The sequence below is a fragment of the Oncorhynchus clarkii genome, chromosome 8 (genome assembly GCF_045791955.1).
Source record: "Oncorhynchus clarkii lewisi isolate Uvic-CL-2024 chromosome 8, UVic_Ocla_1.0, whole genome shotgun sequence".
NCBI classification, from domain to species: Eukaryota; Metazoa; Chordata; class Actinopteri; order Salmoniformes; family Salmonidae; genus Oncorhynchus; species Oncorhynchus clarkii.
The window spans coordinates 41,895,873-41,918,660 of record NC_092154.1 but is presented as its reverse complement, the minus strand read 5'-3'; the positions used below and the strand labels follow the sequence as shown (position 1 = coordinate 41,918,660).

At 41.6% G+C, this 22,788-nt stretch overlaps 1 protein-coding gene across 3 annotated transcripts in view; it reads right to left on the bottom strand.

The window, feature by feature from the left end:
• Positions 1-9,303, bottom strand: part of LOC139415394 (sorting nexin-3-like) — a 44,498-nt gene extending 35,195 nt beyond the window's left edge. The window contains exon 1 of one of the 3 annotated variants that reach the window (XM_071163510.1): positions 8,800-9,303. In XM_071163510.1, coding sequence (XP_071019611.1) covers positions 8,800-8,961 — 162 coding nt within the window. In that variant the 5' untranslated portion in view covers positions 8,962-9,303. The remainder of the gene's footprint in view (positions 1-8,799) is intronic. The other 2 variants (XM_071163511.1, XM_071163509.1) reach the window with 2 other exon arrangements.
• Positions 9,304-22,788: the final 13,485 nt, after the last annotated feature.

Genomic DNA, 22,788 nt, shown 5'->3' with positions numbered 1-22,788 from the left:
TATTGAATTCAATCTGCACAAGGTTTGTTCGTTGTGATTGAGTGGGGGGAAACAGCAGGCAAGGTTCTGACAGATGGGTGTATCTTGGTGGTGGCAAGGACACAACCAAGATACCCTACATCAAACCACACCCAAATCAAAGTGTATTGGTCACGTACACAGATGTTATTGCAAGTGCTGTGAAATGCTTGTGTTTCTAGCTCCAACAGTGCAGTAATGCCAGAATATAAATACATAATGTATATAATATACAGTGCCTTCAAAAAGTATTCAGACCCCTGGACTTTTTCACACACTTGGATTGAAATGTTTTATTGGATTTAAATAATGTTGTTTTTTACCTCAATCTACAAACAATACTACCCCATAATGACAAAGGAAAAACTGGTTTTTACACATTTTTGCTAAATTATAAAAACGTAAATATTGCATAAGTATTCAGACCCTTTACTCCGTACTTTTATGAAGCATCTTTGACAGCAATTACAGCCTCGAGTCTTCTTGGTTATGACACCACAAGATTGGCACACCTTTATTTGGGGAGTTTCTCCTATTCTTCTCTCAAGCTCTGTCAGGTTGGATGGGGAGCATTGCTGCACAACTATTTTCAGGTCTCTCTGAAGATGTTCGATCAGGTTCAAGTCCGGGCTCTGGCTAGGCCACTCAAGGACATTCAGAGACTTTACCCTAAGGACACAACGCAAGAGTGGCTTCGGGACATTATCCTGTTGGAAGGTGAATATTCACCCCAGTCCGAGGTCCTGAGCATTCTGGAGCAGGTTTTAATGAAGGATCTATGTACTTTGCTCCGTTCATCTTTGCCTCGATCCTGGCTAGTCTCCCAGTCCCTGCATTCGGGCCAAAGAGTGCAATCTTGGTTTCAACAGACCAGAGAATCTTGTTTCTCATGGTCTGAAAGTCTTTAGGTACCTTTTGGAAACCTCCAAGTGGGCTGTCATGTGCCTTTTACTGAGGAGGGGGCTTCAGTCTGGACACTCTACCATAAAGGCCTGATTTGTGGGGTGCTGCAGAAATGTCGACAACAGCCACCCTCGAAGCAGCGTTACCCATGCAGAGCAAGGGGAGCAACTACTCCAAGTCTCAGAGCGAGTGACGTTTGAAACGCTATTAGCGCGCACCCCGCTAACTAGCTAGCCATTTCACATCGGTTACACCAGCCTAATCTCAGGAGTTGATAGGCTTGAAGTCATAAACAGCGCAATGCTTGAAGCACAGCGAAGAGCTGCTGGCAAAGTGCACTAAATTGATTTTTTAACCTCTTGAACCTCTGGGGGCAGTATTTCATTTTTGGATGAAAAACATTCCCGTTTTAAGCGCAATATTTTGTCACGAAAAGATGCTCGACTATGCATATAAATGACAGCTTTGGAAAGAAAACACTGACGTTTCCAAATCAGCAAAGATATTGTCTGTGAGTGCCCCAGAACTGACGCTACAGGCGAAACCAAGATTAAACTTCAAACAGGAAATGAGCAAAATTTCTGAGGCGCTGTTTTCCATTGTCTCCTTATATGGCTGTGAATGCGACAGGAATGAGCTTACACTTTCTGCCGTTTCCCCAAGGTGTCGGCAGCATTGTGACGTATTTGTAGGCATATCATTGGAAGATTGACCATAAGAGACTACATTTACCAGGCCTGGTGTCCTGCGTCAAAATTGGTGCGCAAACGCCAGGTGCAACTATTTTTCCATTTGATAGAGAGGAGAAACCAGACTTCCACGAACGTTATATCATCTAAGAGATATGTGAAAAACACCTTGAGGATTGATTCTAAACAACGTTTGCCATGTTTCAGTCGATATTATGGAGTTAATTTGGAAAAAAGTTTGCCGTTTTGATGACTGAATTTTCAGGTTTCTTTGGTAGCCAAACGTGATGTACAAAACAGAGCGATTTCTAATACACAAAGAATCTTTTTGGAAAAAGTGAACATTTGCTATCTAACTGAGAGTCTCCTCATTGAAAACATCTGAAGTTCTTCAAAGGTAAATGATTTTACTTGAATGCTTTTCTTGTTTTTGTGAAAATGTTGCCCGCTAAATGCTACGCTAGCTATCAATACTGTTACACAAATGCTTGTTTTGCTATGGATGAAAAGCATATTTTGAAAATCTGAGATGACAGTGTTGTTAACAAAAGGCTAAGCTTCAGAGCTAGCATATTTATTTCATTTCATTTGCAATTTTCATGAATAGTTAACGTTGCGTTATGCTAATGAGCTTGCTGGGATAATTACACTCCTGGATACAGGTTTTTTTGGTAGCCAAACGTGATGTACAAAATGGAGCGATTTCTAATACACAAAGAATGTTTTTGGAAAAACTGAACATTTGCTATCTAACTGAGAGTGTCCTCATTGAAAACAGCTTAAGTTCTTCAAAGGTAAATGATTTTATTTGAATGCTTTTCTTGTTTTTGTGAAAATGTTGCACGCTGAATGCTACGCTAAATGCTACGCTAGGTATCAATACTCTTACACAAATGCTTGTTTTGCTATGGTTGAAAAAAAAATCTGAGATGACAGTGTTGTTAACAAAAGCCTAAGCTTGAGAGCTAGCATATTTATTTCATTTCATTTGCGATTTTCATGAATAGTTAACGTTGCGTTATGGTAATGAGCTTGAGGCTATAAATAGGATCCCGGATTCGGGTTTGCTCGTCGCAACTGGTTAATGAATGCTTACGAGCCTGCTGGTGCCTACCATTGCTCAGTCAGACTGCTCTATCAAATCATAGACTTAATTATTACATAATAGCACACAAAAATACGAGCAATAGGTCATTAATATGGTCAAATCCGGAAACTATCATCTCGAAAACAAAATGTTTAATCTCTCAGTGAAATACGGAACCGTTCCATATTTTATCTAACGGGTGGCATCCCTAAGTCTAAATATTCCTGTTATGTCGCACAACCTTCAATGTTATGTCATAATTACGTAAAGTTCTGGCAAATTAGTTCGCAACGAGCCAGGCGGCCCGAACTGTTGCATATACCCTGACTCTGCGTGCAATGAATGCAAGAGAAGTGACAATTTCACCTGGTTAATATTGCCTGCTAATCTGGATTTCTTTTAGCTAAATATGCAGGTTTAAAAATATATACTTTTGTGTACTGATTTTAAGAAAGGCATTGATGTTTATAGTTAGGTACACGTTGGAGCAACGACAGTCCTTTTTCGCAAATGCGCACCGCATCGATTATATGCAACGCAGAACACGCAAGATAAACTAGTAATGTCATCAACCATGTGTAGTTAGTTATAACTAGTGATTATGATAGATTGATTGTTTTTTATAAGATAAGTTTAATGCTAACTAGCAACTTACCTTGGCTTCTTACTGCATTCGCGTAACAGGCAGGCTCCTCGTGAGGCAGGTGGTTAGAGCGTTGGACTAGTTAACCGTAAGATTGTATGATTGAATCCCTGAGCTGACAAGGTAAAAATGTGTCGTTCTGCCCCTGAACAAGGCAGTTAACCCACCGTTCCTAGGCCGTCATTGAAAATAAGATTGTGTTCTTAACTGACTTGCCTAGTTAAATAAAGGTGTTAAATTTTTTTATAAAATTGACAAAATCGGCATCCAAAAATACCGATTTTCGATTGTTATGAAAACTTGAAATCGGCCCTAATTAAAATCGGCAATTCCGATTAATCAGTCGACCTCTACCGCCTACTATCTAGGACCTGGATGGCAAGAAGCTTGGCCCCAGTGATGTACTGTGCCGTACGCACTACCCTCTAGCGCTTTACGGTCAGATGCCGAGCAGTTGCCATACCAGGAGGTGATGCAACCGGTCAGGATGCTCTCGACAGTGCAGCTGTAGAACTTTTTGAGGATCTGTATATACATATAAAGTGGGTAAAACAGTACGTAAACATTATTAAAGTGACCACAAGCAATCTCATGTTTGACTTCTGTCGTGGCAGCCAGCATTTCTTGAGGAGCAAGCCAAAACGTAAGGCCAAATCAGCGGGTACAGTTCCCCTTTAAACATTGTTCCCTCCAAAAGGTGAAGTGACAACCTTCACAAGAATTTTACTAATGGGAAACAAACTTTACTTTGAATGCAAAAAGAAAGTCATTAAATTAAAAGAATTCCACACACACACACTCAGATGTTTCCCTTTAAATGGATGTCAAACAAAAAGCAATTATTGCAAAGTTAAACAAGCCATACAACTCTATGCACAAGGACTACTTTTGACAATTTCTACAGAAAATGTTACATATTTCACTCTATTAATGTGGAATTGCCCTAGTGTGGTTAAATTAAGGTTACTAAGTAATTAGCAGTAATGGGCTTTTATTAATAGTTTTATTTTGTGTTACAGCATTAAACCAACATTATGCATTTATTGTAAAAAAAATACATTATATAGACACATTTTTTGGGCCCAATTAAAAATGTCCTTGATTTTTAAGGAAAAGCTCATTTTTTGCCTCTTCACGGTTGACGTTGAGACTGGTGTTTTGCGGGTACTATTTGATGAAGCTGCCTTTTAATCAATAAGCCTTTTTAAAACTTGGATTAGCTAACACAACATGCCATTGGAACACAGGAGTGATGGTTGCTGATAATGTGCCTCTGTATGCCTATGTAGATATTCCATGAAAAATCTGCCGTTTCCAGCTACAATAGTCATTTACAACATTAATGTCTACACTGTATCACTAATCAATTGTATGTTATTTTAATGGACAATTTTGTATTTTCTTTCAAAAACAAGGACATTTCTAAGTGACAATACCATAGGTAATTATAAACTGGGGGGGGGGGGGGGGGGCAGAGAGAGAGGTCCCCCCTCTCATGTGAGAATGGTTGAAGGCCGCCTACGCATTAGATTTTAGTAGGATGGATTAAGTAAACTTCGAGAGTGCCACATCTCCCCCCATACCCTTCTTGCCTAGCTGTCCCTTTAAAAAATCCAAAGTATGAAAAATGGCAGAACAATACCATCTCATCATATCTTATTCCAAAGGGGGAAAGAGAGGGGGGAAACAATGGTGTTGGGTCCGTCGGTCTCACTATCGTTTTCTCTGTGCACTCTCACTTACTCTCTCTCGCCCCTACAGCTCGACAGCCTTCCCTCTCTCCTCCCCGACTGGCCTAGCTGGCAGAAAGCTGCTTTGTTGCCATAGTATCAACTCCCACTTTTGATACTGTCATTTCAAGTCGGCCATGGTAGCCTTGATACAATATGTTCCCCATTTCCATTCAAATAGTTGTCAGATATGATCCTGTAGATTTTGGATTACACTTGACTGTGCCTGACAAGACACCCACACCCCTCCCTATTTTATTAATGGCCAAAAAGTCCCCCCCCCAAATAGAAAGATAGATAGAAAGATAGAAAGATAAAAAGAAAGAGGGGGGGGATATGGGAGTGGAGAGGATATGAGAGAGCTGTAGTAAGAGGCCTTTTTGTATGCTCCCGTCTGTCCATAAATAAAGTGAGATCCCAAAGTCCATTCTCTCTAGTGTGTGCTGCTCTCTGACGGGGGAGATGGAGGCTACCAAAGGCAAGGTCTAATGTTGGTGGCGAAGCTTCCACCCCCCTCCCCTGTTTGTTGAGATAAAAATCAAATACACTACTCTGCTGAGAGAGAGAGAGAGAGAGAAAAGTCCTTTCACCCAACTGAAAACCATTTGAGAGACATCAGGATTATGTAGCATCCCCTCAGCATTCAAGACATGAAAAAAATTAAAATAATAAAACAACTAAATCCTGAGGATGAACTAACTGGAAAGCAAACTAAAATTAGGCTATCCAACATGTTGTCCACAAAATGTAGGCCTATAAGCAATAGCCTTCTATTATCAGGGGGATTATTTAAACTACATATGATAGGCAGAAGGCACACTTCAAATATAACAAATGACAAACGTAAAGACCAAAGATTAAATTCCATTGTTTTTTGCAAGACCATATTTCTCAGGTTTACGAGTCTGGACATGCGAATTGTAGGTTAACTTGAGAAACTGGCCTAAACGATAGGTCTAAACGACCACTAACTGACCACACACACTCTCACCGTGACTTTGTCACATGACCATAATAAGTCACCTATCATCATGAAATGCACCACGCGAGTGACCATAAAATGACCACTGCACATCAGTGAAAACCATAATGACAAAAAATGTATACTACCAAACAAAGACATTGAATGATTGTTACTTAGGCTAGAGTAGGCCTACTACTTGTCTAAAAGAGTTGTGCAACAGTTACCACAGATACTGAAGTTGGGACAGAGACCTAGAATGAGTAGTATGAACCAAAGAAACATGAACTCAAAGTATAGAATCTAGCCTATAGGCATTGCAGTGAAGAGGTGGCCTGCCAGACCCCTGACTCTGCTGGTGCAGGTACAGCACACATTTCACCTGTCATACAGGACTTTAAAGAGTCATCGTGAGCCAAGGTCGTGAGCCAATTCTCTCCACTAGGAAGGGTGGGCGAGGGACGTTGGAGATGGAGGGATATGGTAGATGAAGAGCGAGGGAGTGCCTATGTGGCCTCCCAGGGGGGGGCCTTCCCCTACCCACCGGCCTGATCCATTCTTCTCCCCTCTCAATGAGGGGATTAAGAAGGCTCTCTCAGTATGGCCATATTGGGGGGGGGGGGGGGGGGGGGTTGTACTGGGAGAGTGGAGACAGGGGGGAGGCATCCAAATAATATTATAGCTAAGTGGTGAGGGAACCTGAAACACTAACTCTGCAAATCATTCCAGGCTCACCAAGGCACCAGACAGGCCTTTCGCTATAGCTGAAACACCTTTAGAATGGGGAGTAAAGTTTCTAAAGAAAGGGAAAAGAAAGGAATGAGGAGGGAAGCGAAGAAAAGTTGAGACCACGTTTGTTGAGAAGTGAGGGATGCTCCTCTTATTCCAGCCTCTTATGCAAAGCAGGGTCAAGGAGGGCTACGAAGCACACAATTAATGCTGATTACACGCATATGCTAATTATTACACCCTAATCAAGTACAGTAGCCTTATATTCAGACCTAATGCCTACAGACAGGCTTCTCTCGCTCTGGCTTCTTTAGGTAGGAAAGCTATAAATACTACAGGACTGCTAGGGGCTAAACCACTACACCTCTAATAACCATGGGGGCCGTCAGTCAAGGCTTCAGACAGACACAGAGGCAAACAACAACAGAGAGACAGCCCAGACAATCAGACATGCATAACTCTTGATGTACTGCCTCAAATGCAACAAATCTGGTCATTTGACATTTGTTTTCTATTCTGCACATTGTGTAGGTGGCAGAAAGAGTGGTGTGAAACATATAGGATAAAATCAGAGGATGAAAAACAGAGTATATTCTATTAAAAAAAAGTATTGTTGCGTTGGTAACCGTATTCAGTTGGTTTGCTTAGGTTTTCATAAAAACATGAGAACAAGCACCAGACATGTTCAAAAATATATTTGTTTAAAATTGTGTTATACCCCATGCATTGTCTGTCCTCATCTTAACTGTCATGATGATACTTTGAGTAACTTTGTTTTATTTACAAGCACTCAAGAGCACCTTCAGCCTATTTGAGGGTTCAACAGTTGTTGAAGAGTGACTTTAATAGTGCAGTTTATAAAACATGGATCAAACCAAAGGTGAATGTCAAAAATCATTATTTGATTCCAATCTAACTGTCCTCTCCCCACCAGTGGGAAGCAGGAAGAGAATTGGAGGACCTGAGGTCTAGCTTTGTGACAACAAACATTTTGTCCTGTTTACTCAGCAGAGCAGGAAGGAAATGCGTGGGGTGAATGAGTGGTCCGTGGGGCTTGCTGATGCTGAGCCTGCTCAACATCATGTCTTCATTCCAGAGAAGCTGACCAGTACAATTTCAACACACTGAACTTTACACAGAGACCCTTCACTGGAATAGTATTACTCTGACTAACAGAGGGGAAGGGAAAACACTGGGGTAATCTGTATTGCCCAATATCTGAGTAGGGGCATAAGAGAAGAGACATTTCTTCACCGAGTGAAGGAGCTGGACTCTGAGCTCTAGCTCTGTTTCTAGGTAGAGACTTGCAATTAACGTCTCGTTGACTGTTTAAATACGCCCTTGTCAAGCTCTTTACTTCTGTGTGTGACAAATACCATTATCTACCCTTAACACCCGATGACAGGGGTGTGGCTGGCGCACAACAAAGATTTGTTAACGGTTCGTTACTTTAGTAAATATAGCCTAGCTTAGCCTAGATATATATATATATATAAATATAAATATAGCCTAGATCATACAAATTCGCTTCTGTAGCTAACTACATGGCTCCCTGACGGTTTGACATGGAGCTCTTGCAAACAAGACACAAACAAGTCCCCCACCTTCAACAACATATTTCTAACTTGCCATTGGCGTCACATTCCTTAAGATAACATCTAGCTAGCTAGCTAACAATTAGCAAGAAAGTTGGCTAGGCTGTCGACAATAACTGGAGGCCCATGCAATGATACAATGTATCCATACTTTGACAACCTCACCAGAATGGGTTGAATTGTTTTAATATACAGCTGCATTGGTAAAATGTCACTATAACTACGCGTTAGTTTAATTAAACCACCTGGTAGTTGGCTAACTATTATGCTAACGTTAGCTAGTTACCCAGTGTTTAAAAGCTGGTTGGCTAACTAACGTCAGCTACTGTAACTGATTTGACAGTGTCTGACTGGTACAAATCCCTTAGTGTGAGCTAAACTCAATCCCCTTTATAAAGATGACCAGGTTCATTGCCCTAAAGAGCAAGATAATGGTATGCTCACCTTTAGTCTGATTTCATACGTGGTAAACCTGGTCCTGCCGACACCGACCGTCTCCGGGTTGCTCACGTCTATCTCTAGAAAGTTACTAGGTGGTCCATACGCGTCATTCAAGTTCTGAGGCTTGGAGAATAGCCTCCTTGTATCAGCTATGGTATCAGCCATTTCTCCCTCACTCGCTAGCTAAATTAGCCTCAATGGTTTGGGGTTGCGCGCTCCACTTCCGATCAGCTGAGGTGCAGCTGACGCTTGGCACCTTACTTGTGTTTTGTTTACTACCTCTGTTTCAGCGCATTTGCATTTTCTTGGCTGATAAGTGCACTATCTGAAATATTGACCAATCAGAGTTAAATGCGCTGTGTAAAGTATTGCATTTGATTCCCAACAAACTAAACAAAATCGCCACATACGTATACCAAAATACACTTTACGGAACACATATTACATGTAAAACCTTTTTATTGGCTTAATAACTCGCCCATAACCTAGTTAATTACAAAGGAAATCACGTTGGTTATTTCTTCTTCTTTGGTATAATGGCGTTCGCAACATTTATATGTGCATTCCCGCCACCTACTGTACGGGTGGATAATAAGGATCCTAAAAGGAAAACAAATACATGTACAAAAATGTCATACAAATTACGAAATGTTAATTAAACTAAATCAGCCTGCTTTTCTGTTTTGATCAGGTCCCTACCCAGGCTCAGAAGTATCCTGCGATGGCAGGACATTTCCAGGCGACAGTAGTCCTTGCAGTGCTTCTTCCATTAAGTATTGGAGGCCCAAAAACTTCTCAGCTGCAGATATAATGATGTCCATCTTCTTGGACTTTTTGGGCACTTGTTAATAACTGTGGCTATAAATACTACAACACCCACCTTTTTCACAATAAGTGTATCCAGATCACTTGATTGATGTATAACCTTTGCAACTGGTTGCGGTGCTTCTATAGAACTGTGGCCTCTTACCCCTTCAACACTCTTCACCGCCTCCACATAGGAGATTTGCTGTACAACCCTGATCCTTGACACCTCAACCTCTTTCATCCTAACAGGGCACTCGGGGAATTCAGAAATATGATCCCCACCACAGTTGCAACATTTTACATTCAAAGACTCTTCAATAACATATTCCTTCTGTCTGCAAACACAACACATGGCCAAACTTTTTACACTTCTTGCATTGCATTGGGTTTTGCACGAACGCTCTTATATATGTTACAGTGCCTTGCGAAAGTATTCGGTCCCCTTGAACTTTGCGACCTTTTGCCACATTTCAGGCTTCAAACATAAAGATATAAAACTGTATTTTTTTGTGAAGAATCAACAACAAGTGGGACACAATCATGAAGTGGAACGACATTTATTGGATATTTCAAACTTTTTTAACAAATCAAAAACTGAAAAATTGGGCGTGCAAAATTATTCAGCCCCCTTAATTTAATACTTTGTAGCGCCACCTTTTGCTGCGATTACAGCTGTAAGTCGCTTGGGGTATGTCTCTATCAGTTTTGCACATCGAGAGACTGACATTTTTTCCCATTCCTCCTTGCAAAACAGCTCGAGCTCAGTGAGGTTAGATGAAGAGCATTTGTGAACAGCAGTTTTCAGTTCTTTCCACAGATTCTCGATTGGATTCAGGTCTGGACTTTGACTTGGCCATTCTAACACCTGGATATGTTTATTTTTAATCCATTCCATTGTAGATTTTGCTTTATGTTTTGGATCAATGTCTTGTTGGAAGACAAATCTCCGTCCCAGTCTCAGGTCTTTTGCAGACTCCATCAGGTTTTCTTCCAGAATGGTCCTGTATTTGGCTCCATCCATCTTCCCATCAATTTTAACCATCTTCCCTGTCCCTGCGGAAGAAAAGCAGGCCCAAACCATGATGCTTCCACCACCATATTTGACAGTGGGCATGGTGTGTTCAGGGTGATGAGCTGTGTTGCTTTTACGCCAAACATAACGTTTTGCATTGTTGCAAAGTTCAATTTTGGTTTCATCTGAACAGAGCACCTTCTTCCACATGTTTGGTGTGTCTCCCAGGTGGCTTGTGGCAAACTTTAAACAACACTTTTTATGGATATCTTTAAGAAATGGCTTTCTTCTTGCCACTCTTCCATAAAGGCCAGATTTGTGCAATATACGACTGATTGTTGTCATATGGACAGAGTCTCCCACCTCAGCTGTAGATCTCTGCAGTTCATCCAGAGTGATCATGGGACTCTTGGCTGCATCTCTGATCAGTCTTCTCCTTGTATGAGCTGAAAGTTTAGAGGGACGGCCAGGTCTTGGTAGATTTGCAGTGGTCTGATACTCCTTCCATTTCAATATTATCGCTTGCACAGTGCTCCTTGGGATGTTTAAAGCTTGGGAAATCTTGTTGTATCCAAATCCGGCTTTAAACTTCTTCACAACAGTATCTCGGACCTGCCTGGTGTGTTCCTTGTTCTTCATGATGCTCTCTGCGCTTTTAACGGACCTCTGAGACTATCACAGTGCAGGTGCATTTATACGGAGACTTGATTACACACAGGTGGATTGTATTTATCATCATTAGTCATTTAGGTCAACATTGGATCATTCAGAGATCCTCACTGAACTTCTGGAGAGAGTTTGCTGCACTGAAAGTAAAGGGGCTGAATAATTTTGCACGCCCAATTTTTCAGTTTTTGATTTGTTAAAAAAGTTTGAGATATCCAATAAATGTCGTTCCACTTCATGATTGTGTCCCACTTGTTGTTGATTCTTCACAAAAAAATACAGTTTTATATCTTTATGTTTGAAGCCTGAAATGTGGCAAAAGGTCGCAAAGTTCAAGGGGGCAGAATACTTTCGCAAGGCACTGTATATATCCCAACATAATACAGATACACTTTGCTCCTTTTTCCCATTCTCCATGCGGGTCATGCGACATGCATTAACTACTCCTGGAATTTTTTGCCTAAGATATCGATTATCAATGTCCAACCGGACGCCAGAAATAACACCTTTTACTGGTGCCCTGCTCCGAAAATCAAAGCTGTTCACTTCATGTGTCGATATTTTCGCAAGCCACAATGCACGCTCCTTTTGCTATTTAGATACACACGATATCAATATCATACCATTCCTGGTTACTTTGATTGCATCCACTTTTCCCAATGCCTTCTTCACCATCCTCGTGACTTCAAAAGGGTTTCCCAAATAAACATCTTTATCCAAAAAATGTACTCCAACAAGGAATGATTCATCAGACTCATTTACCACAATAATTTGTCCACTCATCTTGCCACGCCCTGACCTTAGTTATCTCTGTTTTCTTGATATTTTGGTGAGGTCAGGGTGTGACTAGGGTGGGTACGCTAGTTTTTGTACTGTCTAGGGTTGTTGTAGGTCTAGGGGTTTTTGTATTTCTATGTTGGCCTGATATGGTTCTCAATCAGAGACAGCTGTTTATCGTTGTCTCTGATTGGGGATCATATTTAGGTAGCCATTTCCCTTTTGTGTTTTGAGGGATCTTGTCTATGTGTAGTTGCCTGGCAACACTTATTTGTATAGCGTCACGTGTTGTTTTTTTTGGTTAGTTTGGTCAGTGTTCATTCTTATAATAATAATAATGTACGTATACCACACTGCACGTTGGTCCGATTCATACGGCGAACGTGACACCTTTCTCGCTAACAGTACTCAACGCGCTTTCAGCTTCAAAAACTTCTGATTTCCCCATCTCACGGTCCTAAGGTGCAAGGTAACTCCTAGATAAACAATCCCCCACTTCTCTCTGTGCACTTCAAGAACTTGTCCGGGTTAACTTGTGTCATTGCTGTTCAGGTTCCAAAAACTATTAGGGCCAAATGAACATTTAAAAAAATACCAGCCATGGGTTGTGGTACTTGGAAACATTTTTTTTTGCAAGTGGCAATATTTAGAGAATAAAATCAAAATAACATTTCTTGAATAAAGATAAAAACGTTTGAGATTTTCTGTACATTAGGCGACCATTTTTCACAGCCATAATCACATGCGACTGCTGGTCATACTGTCGTTACACCACCACTGGCATCCCAGCCAGCTAGTACACAGGAGAGTTGTAAATCTAGTTTGTTCATTAGTGCTTGGAAAATTACATTTTAAAAGGAGGCAAATAATTAGTAGGAAAACCATTGTCATCAATTTTATGTCGCCAGACTGACTTTAGATGCAGTATAATGTTAGCTAGCTAGATTGAGGGGAGACCGGTGGATTTTAGATAGCTAGCTAACGTTAGCATTTATAACTATTTTTAATGAACGTTGCTCACTAATGACAACATCGTCACGTCTAAAGTAAATTAGACGACCTGAAAAAGATGGCAAAGTTGTATCCAACTTAATATTTGCCTACTTTAGCAATGGCATCATATTTCTAGGTCTAGTGTATTTTAGACTAAACAGTCTCCATTCAAAATGACTGGGTTCATCACGACTATTTACACAGGACATCTAGCAGTCCAGTTTGTAGCTAACGGTCCAGCTTCTTGAAGATGTCAATCATCAATATGTCGGATTTCCTGCGCGAACGCGGGGTCACAGAAGAGGTCCTCTCAAAGTTGGAGGAGCAAAAGGGGGGTTGTGTAGGTGGTGCAGTGGGTTAATAGAAGTGCCATTCATAGGGGTAGGAGAATCGCGCAGAGATCTGCTCGTTGTTTGCATGAAGAATGTTCTTCCTGACTTGATGCATGCTCACACCGATGGTAACCAAATTTGTTATCCAGATTACAGGTTCATAATTTATCAACAGATCATGGATCAGGTAAAAGTGGAAGTAGGCTAACACTTCCGCCCTACATGTCCGTGGTTAGGTGCTACATTGGTGTAGTATTTTTGCATGGACATGGAGTACTCTCTCAACAATAATTCCAGCAAATTGGTTATTAGAGTATGCATGCAGTTGTTCTTCACCACCACTAGCATATACTCCCGGTGCTATTTACCATGAGCATTTATGCTATTCTATGCTTCAAATGTAACCCATATTTATTCAAATTTTACATTGGAATATTTAGTTGGTCTTTGTAAGTTAAACAGTCAGACACTGCCATCACTGCTTCTCAAACATGATCTTTCATATTTGAAGGGACATTATCTTCAGTTGTGAACAAAATAATCTTGTTCGGGCCTCCCGGGTGGCGCTGTGGTCTAGAGCACTGCACTGCAGCGCTAGCTGTGCCACCAGAGACTCTGGATTTGCGCTCAAGCTCTGTCGCAGCCATTCGCGACCAGGAGGTCCGTGGGGCGACGCACAATTGGCCTAGCGTCGTCCGGGTTAGGGAGGGTTTGGCCGGTAAGGATATCCTTGTCTCATCGCACACCAGCGACTCCTGTGGCGGGCCGGGTGCAGTGCACACTAACCAAGGTTGACAGGTGCACGGTGTTTCCTCCGACACATTGGTGCGGCTAGCTTCCGGGTTGGATGTGCGCTGTGTTAAGAAGCAGTGCGGCTTGGTTGGGTTGTGTTTCGGAGAACACATGACTTTCGACCATCGTCTCTCCCGAGCCCGTACGGGAGTTGTAGCGATGAGACAAGATAGTAACTACTAACAATTGGGGAGAACAAAAGGGGCTAAAATAAAATACAAATAATAATAATAATAATCTTGTACGCACAACATGTGTCTGCTAAATAGGCACCACTGATTCGGCTGGACAAGCACTGATATACATGAAATCATCCAAGTGTGCTTGTGTAAGGGTTGAAATTGACTACGTAAATACAGTACTAGTCAAAGGTTTGGACACACTTACTCATTGCAGAGTTTCTTTATTTGTACTATTTTCTACATTGTAGAACAATAGTGAAGACATCAAAACTATGAAATAACACACATAATGTAATAACCAAAAGTGTGTTAAACAAATCAAAATATATTTGAGATTCTTCACAGTAGCCACCCTTGAAAAGTAGCCAAGCACTCCGTAGCCGATGTAAGACCTTTTAAACAGGTCAACATTCACAAGGCCGCAGGGCCAGACGGATTACCAGGACGTGTACTCTGAGCATGTGCTGACCAGCTGACAAGTGTCTTCACTGACATTTTCAACCTGTCCGTAATAGCAACATGGTCTCAAGCAGACCACCATAGTCGCATTGACCAAGAACACTAAGGTAACCTGCCTAAATGACTACCGACCCGTAGCACTCATGTCTGTAGCCCTGAAATGCTTTGAAAGGCTGGTCATGGCTCACATCAACACCCTTATCCCAGAAACCCTAGACCCACTCCAATTTGCATACCGCACCAACAGATCCACAGATGACGCATCTCTATTGCACTCCACACTGCCCAATCCCACCTGGACAAAAGGAACACCTACGTGAGAATGCTATTCATTGACTACAGCTCAGCGTTAAACACCATAGTGCCCTCAAAACTAATTACTAAGCCAAGGACCCTGGGATTAAACACCTCCCTCTGCAACTGGATCCTGGACTTCCTGACGGGCCGCCCCCAGCTGGTGAAAGTAGGTAACAACATATCTGCCACGCTGATCCTCAACATGGGGGCCCCTCAGGGGTGCATGCTATGTCCTCTCCTGTACTCCCTGTTCACCCATGACTGCATGGCCAGACTCCAACACCGTCATTAAGTTTGCCGATGACACAACAGTGTCACCGACAACAATGGGAGGAGGTCAGAGTCCTGGCCGTGTGGTGCCAGGATAACAACCTCTCCCTCAAAGTGATCAAGACAAAGGAGATGATTGTGGACTACAGGAAAAGGAGGATCGACCACGCCCCCATTCTCATCGACAGGGCTGTGGTGGAGCAGGTTGAGAGCTTCAAGTTCCTTGGTGTCCACATCACCAACAAACTATCATGATCCAAACACACCAAGACAGTCGTGAAGAGGGCACGAAAAAACATATTCCCCCTCAGGAGACTGAAGAGATATGGCTTGGGTCCTCAGATCCTCAAAAAGTTATTCAGCTGCACCATCGGGAGCACTGGTTACATCACTGTCTGGTATGGCAACTGCTTGGTCTCCGACCGCAAGGCATTACAGAGGGTAGTGCATACAGTAAATATATATATTTGTGTGTTTATACAACGGGTGTATAATTTTATTTTATTTGCATTTCACCTTTATTTCACCAGGTAGGCTAGTTGAGAACAAGTTCTCATTGACAATTGCGACCTGGCCATCATAAAGCAAAGCAGTTCGACAGATACAATGACACAGAGTTACACATGGAGTAAAACAAACATACAGTCAATAATACAGTATAAACAAGTCTATATACGATGTGAGCAAATGAGGTGAGAAGGGAGGTAAAGGCAAAAAAAGGCCATGGTGGCAAAGTAAATACAATATAGCAAGTAAAACACTGGAATGGTAGATTTGCAATGGAAGAATGTGCAAAGTAGAAATAAAAAATAATGGGGTGCAAAGGAGCAAAATAAATAAATAAATTAAATACAGTAGGGAAAGAGGTAGTTGTTTGGGCTAAATTATAGGTGGGCTATGTACAGGTGCAGTAATCTGTGAGCTGCTCTGACAGTTGGTGCTTAAAGCTAGTGAGGGAGATAAGTGTTTCCAGTTTCAGAGATTTTTGTAGTTCGTTCCAGTCATTGGCAGCAGAGAACTGGAAGGAGAGGCGGCCAAAGAAAGAATTGGTCTTGGGGGTAACTAGAGAGATATACCTGCTGGAGCGTGTGCTACAGGTGGGAGATGCTATGGTGAACAGCGAGCTGAGATAAGGGGGGACTTTACCTAGCAGGGTCTTGTAGATGACATGGAGCCAGTGGGTTTGGCGACGAGTATGAAGCGAGGGCCAGCCAACGAGAGCGTACAGGTCGCAATGGTGGGTAGTATATGGGGCTTTGGTGACAAAACGGATGGCACTGTGATAGACTGTCTCCAATTTGTTGAGTAGGGTATTGGAGGCTATTTTGTAAATGACATCGCCAAAGTCGAGGATTGGTAGGATGGTCAGTTTTACAAGGGTATGTTTGGCAGCATGAGTGAAGGATGCTTTGTTGCGAAATAGGAAGCCAATTCTAGATTTAACTTTGGATTGGAGATGTTTGATATGGGTCTGGAAGGAGAGTTTACAGTCTAACCAGACACCTAAGTATTTGTAGTTGTCCACGTATTCTAAGTCAGAGCCGTCTAGAGTACTGTCACCACTGATAAATCCACTATAATTGAGAATTTCTATAAGCATTTTTCTTTGGCTGGCCATGCTTTCCACCTGGCTACCCCTACCCCGGTCACCAGCACTGCACCCCCCACAGCAACTTGCCCAAGCCTTCCCCATTTCTCCTTCTCCCAAATCCAGTCAGCTGATGTTCTGAAAGAGCTGCAAAATCTGGAACCCTACAAATCAGCCGGGCTAGACAATCTGGATCCTGTCCAGGTAAATCTCATAATGAGGCGGAGGTGCGTGTTATGATGGTTGTCAGGGCCAGTGATTAGTAAACCAGCGACGTCGAGGGGGAGTAGTAGAAGACATGACAGGGTTGGTCTAATCCGGAATGCTTATTTGTTACTTTTATTTCTTATTCTTATTTTTTTTAGGTATTTTTTTAAACTGCTTTGTTGGCTAGAGCTTGTAAGTAAGCAATTCACCGTAAGGTATTATATTTCGGCGCATATGACAAATCAAATTTGATGTATTGGTTAGAACCGCATTCCAGCCAATGTCTATTCCATAAGTTACCACCGGCTAAATCTATGACATTAAAATGCTTATTTACTCTGTTCCATCTGACTGCGCAATCCACTGTCTCAACAGCCCAGCCAAGTAATTTCTAAACTTCATCTCCACTATAAAAATAATAAAAATATTATCTCACATTTTTTTTAGACTAACATTTATTTTACAACAGCGGAGATTTGAGTAAACCTTGCAGTTTGTCTCCGACATTTGGATTCAAAATCGATCTCCAGCTGTCCTATAGTAATGAATGTGTCGAAACAAACCACCGCATTTAACCATGGCAAGGTGACTGGGAATATGGCTGAATACAAACAGTGCAGTTATTCCCACAGTAAGGCAGTCAAACAGGCAAAACGTCAGTACAGAGACAAAGTGGAGTCGCAATTCACGGCTCAGACACGTGATGTATGTGGCAGGGTCTACCGACAATCACGGGTTACAAAGGGAAAACCAGCCATGTCGTGGACACCGATGTCTTGCTCCCGGACAAGATAAACAGCTTCTTCGCCCGCATTGAGGATAACACAGTGTCTCCGGCGCATCCCGCACCCAAGGACTGTGGGCTCTCGTTCTCCGTGGCAAACGTGAGTAAGACATTTAAACGTCTTAAACATCGCAAGGTTGCCGGGCCAGACGGCATCCCGGGCCGAGTCCTCAGAGCATGCTGTGACCAGCTGGCTGGAGTGTTTACGGACATATTCAATCTCTCCCTATCCCAGTCTGCTGTACCCACTTGCTTCAAATGTCCACCATTGTTCCTGTACCCAGGAAGCAAAGGAAACTGAACTAAATGATTATTTCCCCGTAGCACTCACTTCTGTCATCATGAAGTGCTTTCAGAGGCTAGTTGAGGATCATATCACCTCTACCTTACCTGATACCCTAGACCCACTTCAATTTGCATACCGCCCCAATAGATCCACAGACGATGCAATCGCCTTCGCACTGTACTGTATACTGTCCTATCCCATCTGGACGAGAGGAAAACCTATGTAAGAATGCTGTTCATTGACTATAGCTCAGCCTTCAACACTATAATACCCTCCAAGCTCATCATTAAGCTTGAGGCCCTCCGTCTGAACCCCACCCTGTGCAACCTGGACTTCCTGACGGGCCGTTCCCAGTTGGTGAAGTTAGGAAACAACATCTCCACTTCGTTTATCCACAACACACCAATATATCCTAACAACATACAAATATATCCTCCAAACACCAGCTTCTCTGACTTTATCACTTTATCGCTTTTTTCTCTGAAATGTTGTGCACAAATGTGTGTAACACCCCTCTTAGTAAGCATTTCTCATTTGCTAAGATTATCCATCCACCTGACAGGTGTGGCATATCAAGAAGCTGATTAAACAGCATGATCATTACACAGGTGCACCTTGCACTGGGGACAATAGAAGGCCACTCTAAAATGTGCAGTTTTGTCACTCAACACAATGCCACCAATGTCTCAGGTTTTGAGGAGCGTGCAATTGGCATGCTGCCTGCAGGAATGTCCACCAGAGCTGTTGCCAGATAATTTAATGTTAATTTCTCTACCATAAGCTGCCTCCAACGTGATGTCAGCCATTGAGCATGTTTGGAATGCTCTGGATTGACGTGTACGACAGCATGTTACAGTTCCCATCAATATCCAGCAACTTCTCACAGCTATTGAAAAGGAATGGGACAACATTCCACAGACCACAATCAACAGCCTGAATAATTCTATGCGAAGATGTGTCACGCACCATGAGGCAAATAGTGGTCACACCCCTACTTTTTTTAAAGGTATCTGTGACCAACAGTTGGATATCTGTATTCCCAGTCATGTGAAATCCATAGAATAGGGCCTAAGGAATTTATTTCAATTTACTGATTTCCTTATATGAACTGCAGCTCAGTAAAATCTTTGAAATTGTTGTATGTTGCGTTAAAAGTTTTGTTCAGTGTACACACACACACACACACACACACACACACACACACACACACACACACACACACACACACACACTGGTGGAAAAAGTACACAATTGTCATACTTCAGAAAAAGTAAAGATACCTTCATTAATATAAAATGACTAAAGTAGAAGTCACCCTGTAAAATACTACTTGAGTAAAATTATGTTTTTAAATGTACTTAAAGGAAAGGTTCACCCATTTGAATGTTATATTGTTTTTGTGCATCTCCGAGTGAAGTTCTATCGATTCCTAGTGTCATTACATGTTTTCATGTGTAGCTGAGTTATTGGTGTTCAGGGTCTAGCACATTTCTCTTATTTGTCTGCCTCTTTAGTCCAGGGTGCACTGCATGGTGCTGTTGCCAGAGATATTATTGAAAGGAGATAGAAATACAGTGAATGAAAGAAAGTACAATGCCAAACCCAGCAGACTGTAGTCCAATTGTGTTCATGTTGTCAAGCTGCGTCACGGTGGAGTGATGCAGAGATGGTTGTCCTTCTGGAAGGTTCTCCCATCTCCACAAAGGAACTATTGCATGTAGCAACGTTTGGTTTATTTCTTACTAGCTATTTAGTCAGCCAGCCTATAGAGAGATCATTGCATTGTGGATTTTGCAGTTAACCTGAGCTGCAACAGATTTCCACAACAATTGCCACCAACCTTATTATAATTTTTCCTTTAAGTACAGTGGTGGAAGAAGTGGTGGTGGAAGAAGTACTCAATTGTGACAGAATACCAGCACACTCCAACAATTATGAATGCAGTATTTGTGTTTAGTGAGTCAGAGGCAGTAGGGATGACAACGCATTACATTGATATGTGGTGTGAATTAGACCATAATTCTGTCCTGCCTGAGCATTCTAAATGTAACAAGTACTTTTTGGTGTGAGGGAAAATGTATGGGAGTAAAAAGTACACTACATATGTAGTGGAGTAAAAGTAAAAGTTGTCAAAAAAAGAAATAGTAAAATACAGGTCCGCCAAAATAACTACTTATTTAGTACTTTAAAGTATTTGTATTTTAGTACTTTACACCACTGTATAAAGTACCACCGTATAAAGTACTTGAATTTCATTATAATTAAGCACCTTGTTTATGTACAGCTATGTATAATTATGAAGCCATCTATTGGAATGTTCTTGCCACTTGTTCTTTCTGCATTTTCTTTAACTTAAAAAAAAACATTTTTACCTTTAACTTAAGATAACCACCATTGCACATTTTAAACAATTTGGGGGGATATAGTTGCTCTAAGGGTTCTTAATTATGAGTTAATGTTATGGTAAAAACTGTATTGTCACCGCCTGCTGCATGATAATAATGCAACACAGTCAGTTTTGGTTCGTTGTTCTTGTCTGCTGAAATGACCTATGCCATTGATTTACTGTGTTGTCAGTATTCAAAGCAAATTTTACTTTCAGAAGTTGTTTTCTATGCAGTTATCCACATCAGGGCAGTGTAATGAGGATAAAATAATGAAATAAAAATGTACACTATTTTCAATGCTTAGAATTTTATATCATATTTTCTTTCTCCACAGATTTACAAAGATGTTGTCCTGCTCATGAAAGATTCAGATATGGCCATCTACACTTGGAGACAGGATTGCTCGTCAATTTCTGCCGAAGTCAAAAACCAGTCTCAAAACAACAATTTTGGCTTTTTGAAAAAGCTGAAACTAAGAAAGCAATGTGGAAGAGGATCCCCAACCCTCTCAACTCAAAGGAAGCAGACCAGAGTAAGATCAAGCACTCACAGTATTGAAGTAGGGTGGATTCACATTGATAACAAGGAGACCAAACAAGTCAGAGCAATGCAAGAAGGAGGCACCAGAAAGGTTATTACGGACTATAGAGCAGGAGTTACCGAGACAGTGAAAGTGGAAAGGGTTATTTTCTTCCCCAACGGACAATGCAGCAAAGGCCTTGAGACTGACTTTGTGTTTGAGGTGTGGGACTTCAAGCAAAACACAATTCCAGCTGATGTTTCCATTGGCACAATCTGAGACAGTCAAGCTACCCAAGTTTCGTTTCTATATTGCAATTAAGCCATTCAAGAGTTTGAAGACATTTAAATATCTGAGCCTTTGAGTGATGGGTCTCACAATGAGGATGATGATGATAATGATGACAGCACTGAGTTCCTTGTCTCGGATGAATACCAAACATCAGAGGTCAGTCAACATGGGCCAAGCATCTCTGATTACCCAGTCAGCATATATATCCCCATAATCTTCAACCACCCAGTGCAGTAGCAGAGAGAACAGTCTATGACTAGGGGGGCTGGAGTCTTTGACAATTTTTAGGCCTTCCTCTGACACCGCCTGGTATAGAGGTCCTGGATGGCAGGAAGTACTGGGCCGTTTGCACTACATTATGGCCTTCCTCTTGCATTTAAAAGATGATGGTTGTTTTTTTCTTTGTATTATCTTTTACCAGGTCTATTGTGTTATATTCTCTTACATTCCTTTCACATTTCCACAAACTTCAATGTGTCTCCTTTCCAATGGTACCAGGAATATGCATGTCCTTGTTTCAGGACCTGAGCTACAGGCAGTTAGATTTGGGTAGGTAGGTCATTATAGGTATTTTTTTTTTGTTGAAATGGGGCGGAACCATAAGAGGTTTTAAATGTTTCCTAAAGTCTGAGTGCAGACAAGATGATGTTAGGATGCTGCTTTATTGAACAAAGTTCACTTCAGTCTCAACGTCAACAGTGAAGAGGTGACTCAGGGATGCTGGCCTTCTAGGCAGAGTTCCTCTCTCCAATGTCTGTGTTGTTTTGCCCATCTTAATCTTTTATTTTTATTGGCCAGTCTGAGATATGTATGTTTCTTTGCAACTCTGCCTAGAAGGCCAGCATCCCAGAGTCGCCTCTTCACTGTTGACGTTGAGACGGGTGTACTTGTCCTCTTGCTCAGTTGGGCACCGGGGCCTCCCACTCCTCTTTCTATTCTGGTTAGAGACAGTTTGCACATTGTTCTTTGAAGGGAGTTTGACACAGCGTTGTTCGAGATATTCAGTTTCTTGGAAATTTCTCGTATGGAATAGTCTTCATTTTTCAGAACAAGAATAGACTGACGAGTTTCAGAAGAAAGTTCTTTGTTTCTGGCCATTTTGAGCCTGTAATCGAACCCACAAATGCTGATGCTTTAGATACTCAATTAGTCTAAAGAAGGACAGTTTTATTGCTTCTTTAATCAGACCAACAGTTTTCAGTTGTGCTAACATTGTTGCAAAAAGGGCTTTCTAATGATCAATTAGCCTTTTAAAATGATACATTTGGATTAGCTAACACAACGTGCTATTGGAACACAAGAGTGATGGTTGCTGATAATAGGCCTCTGTAAGCCTGTGTAG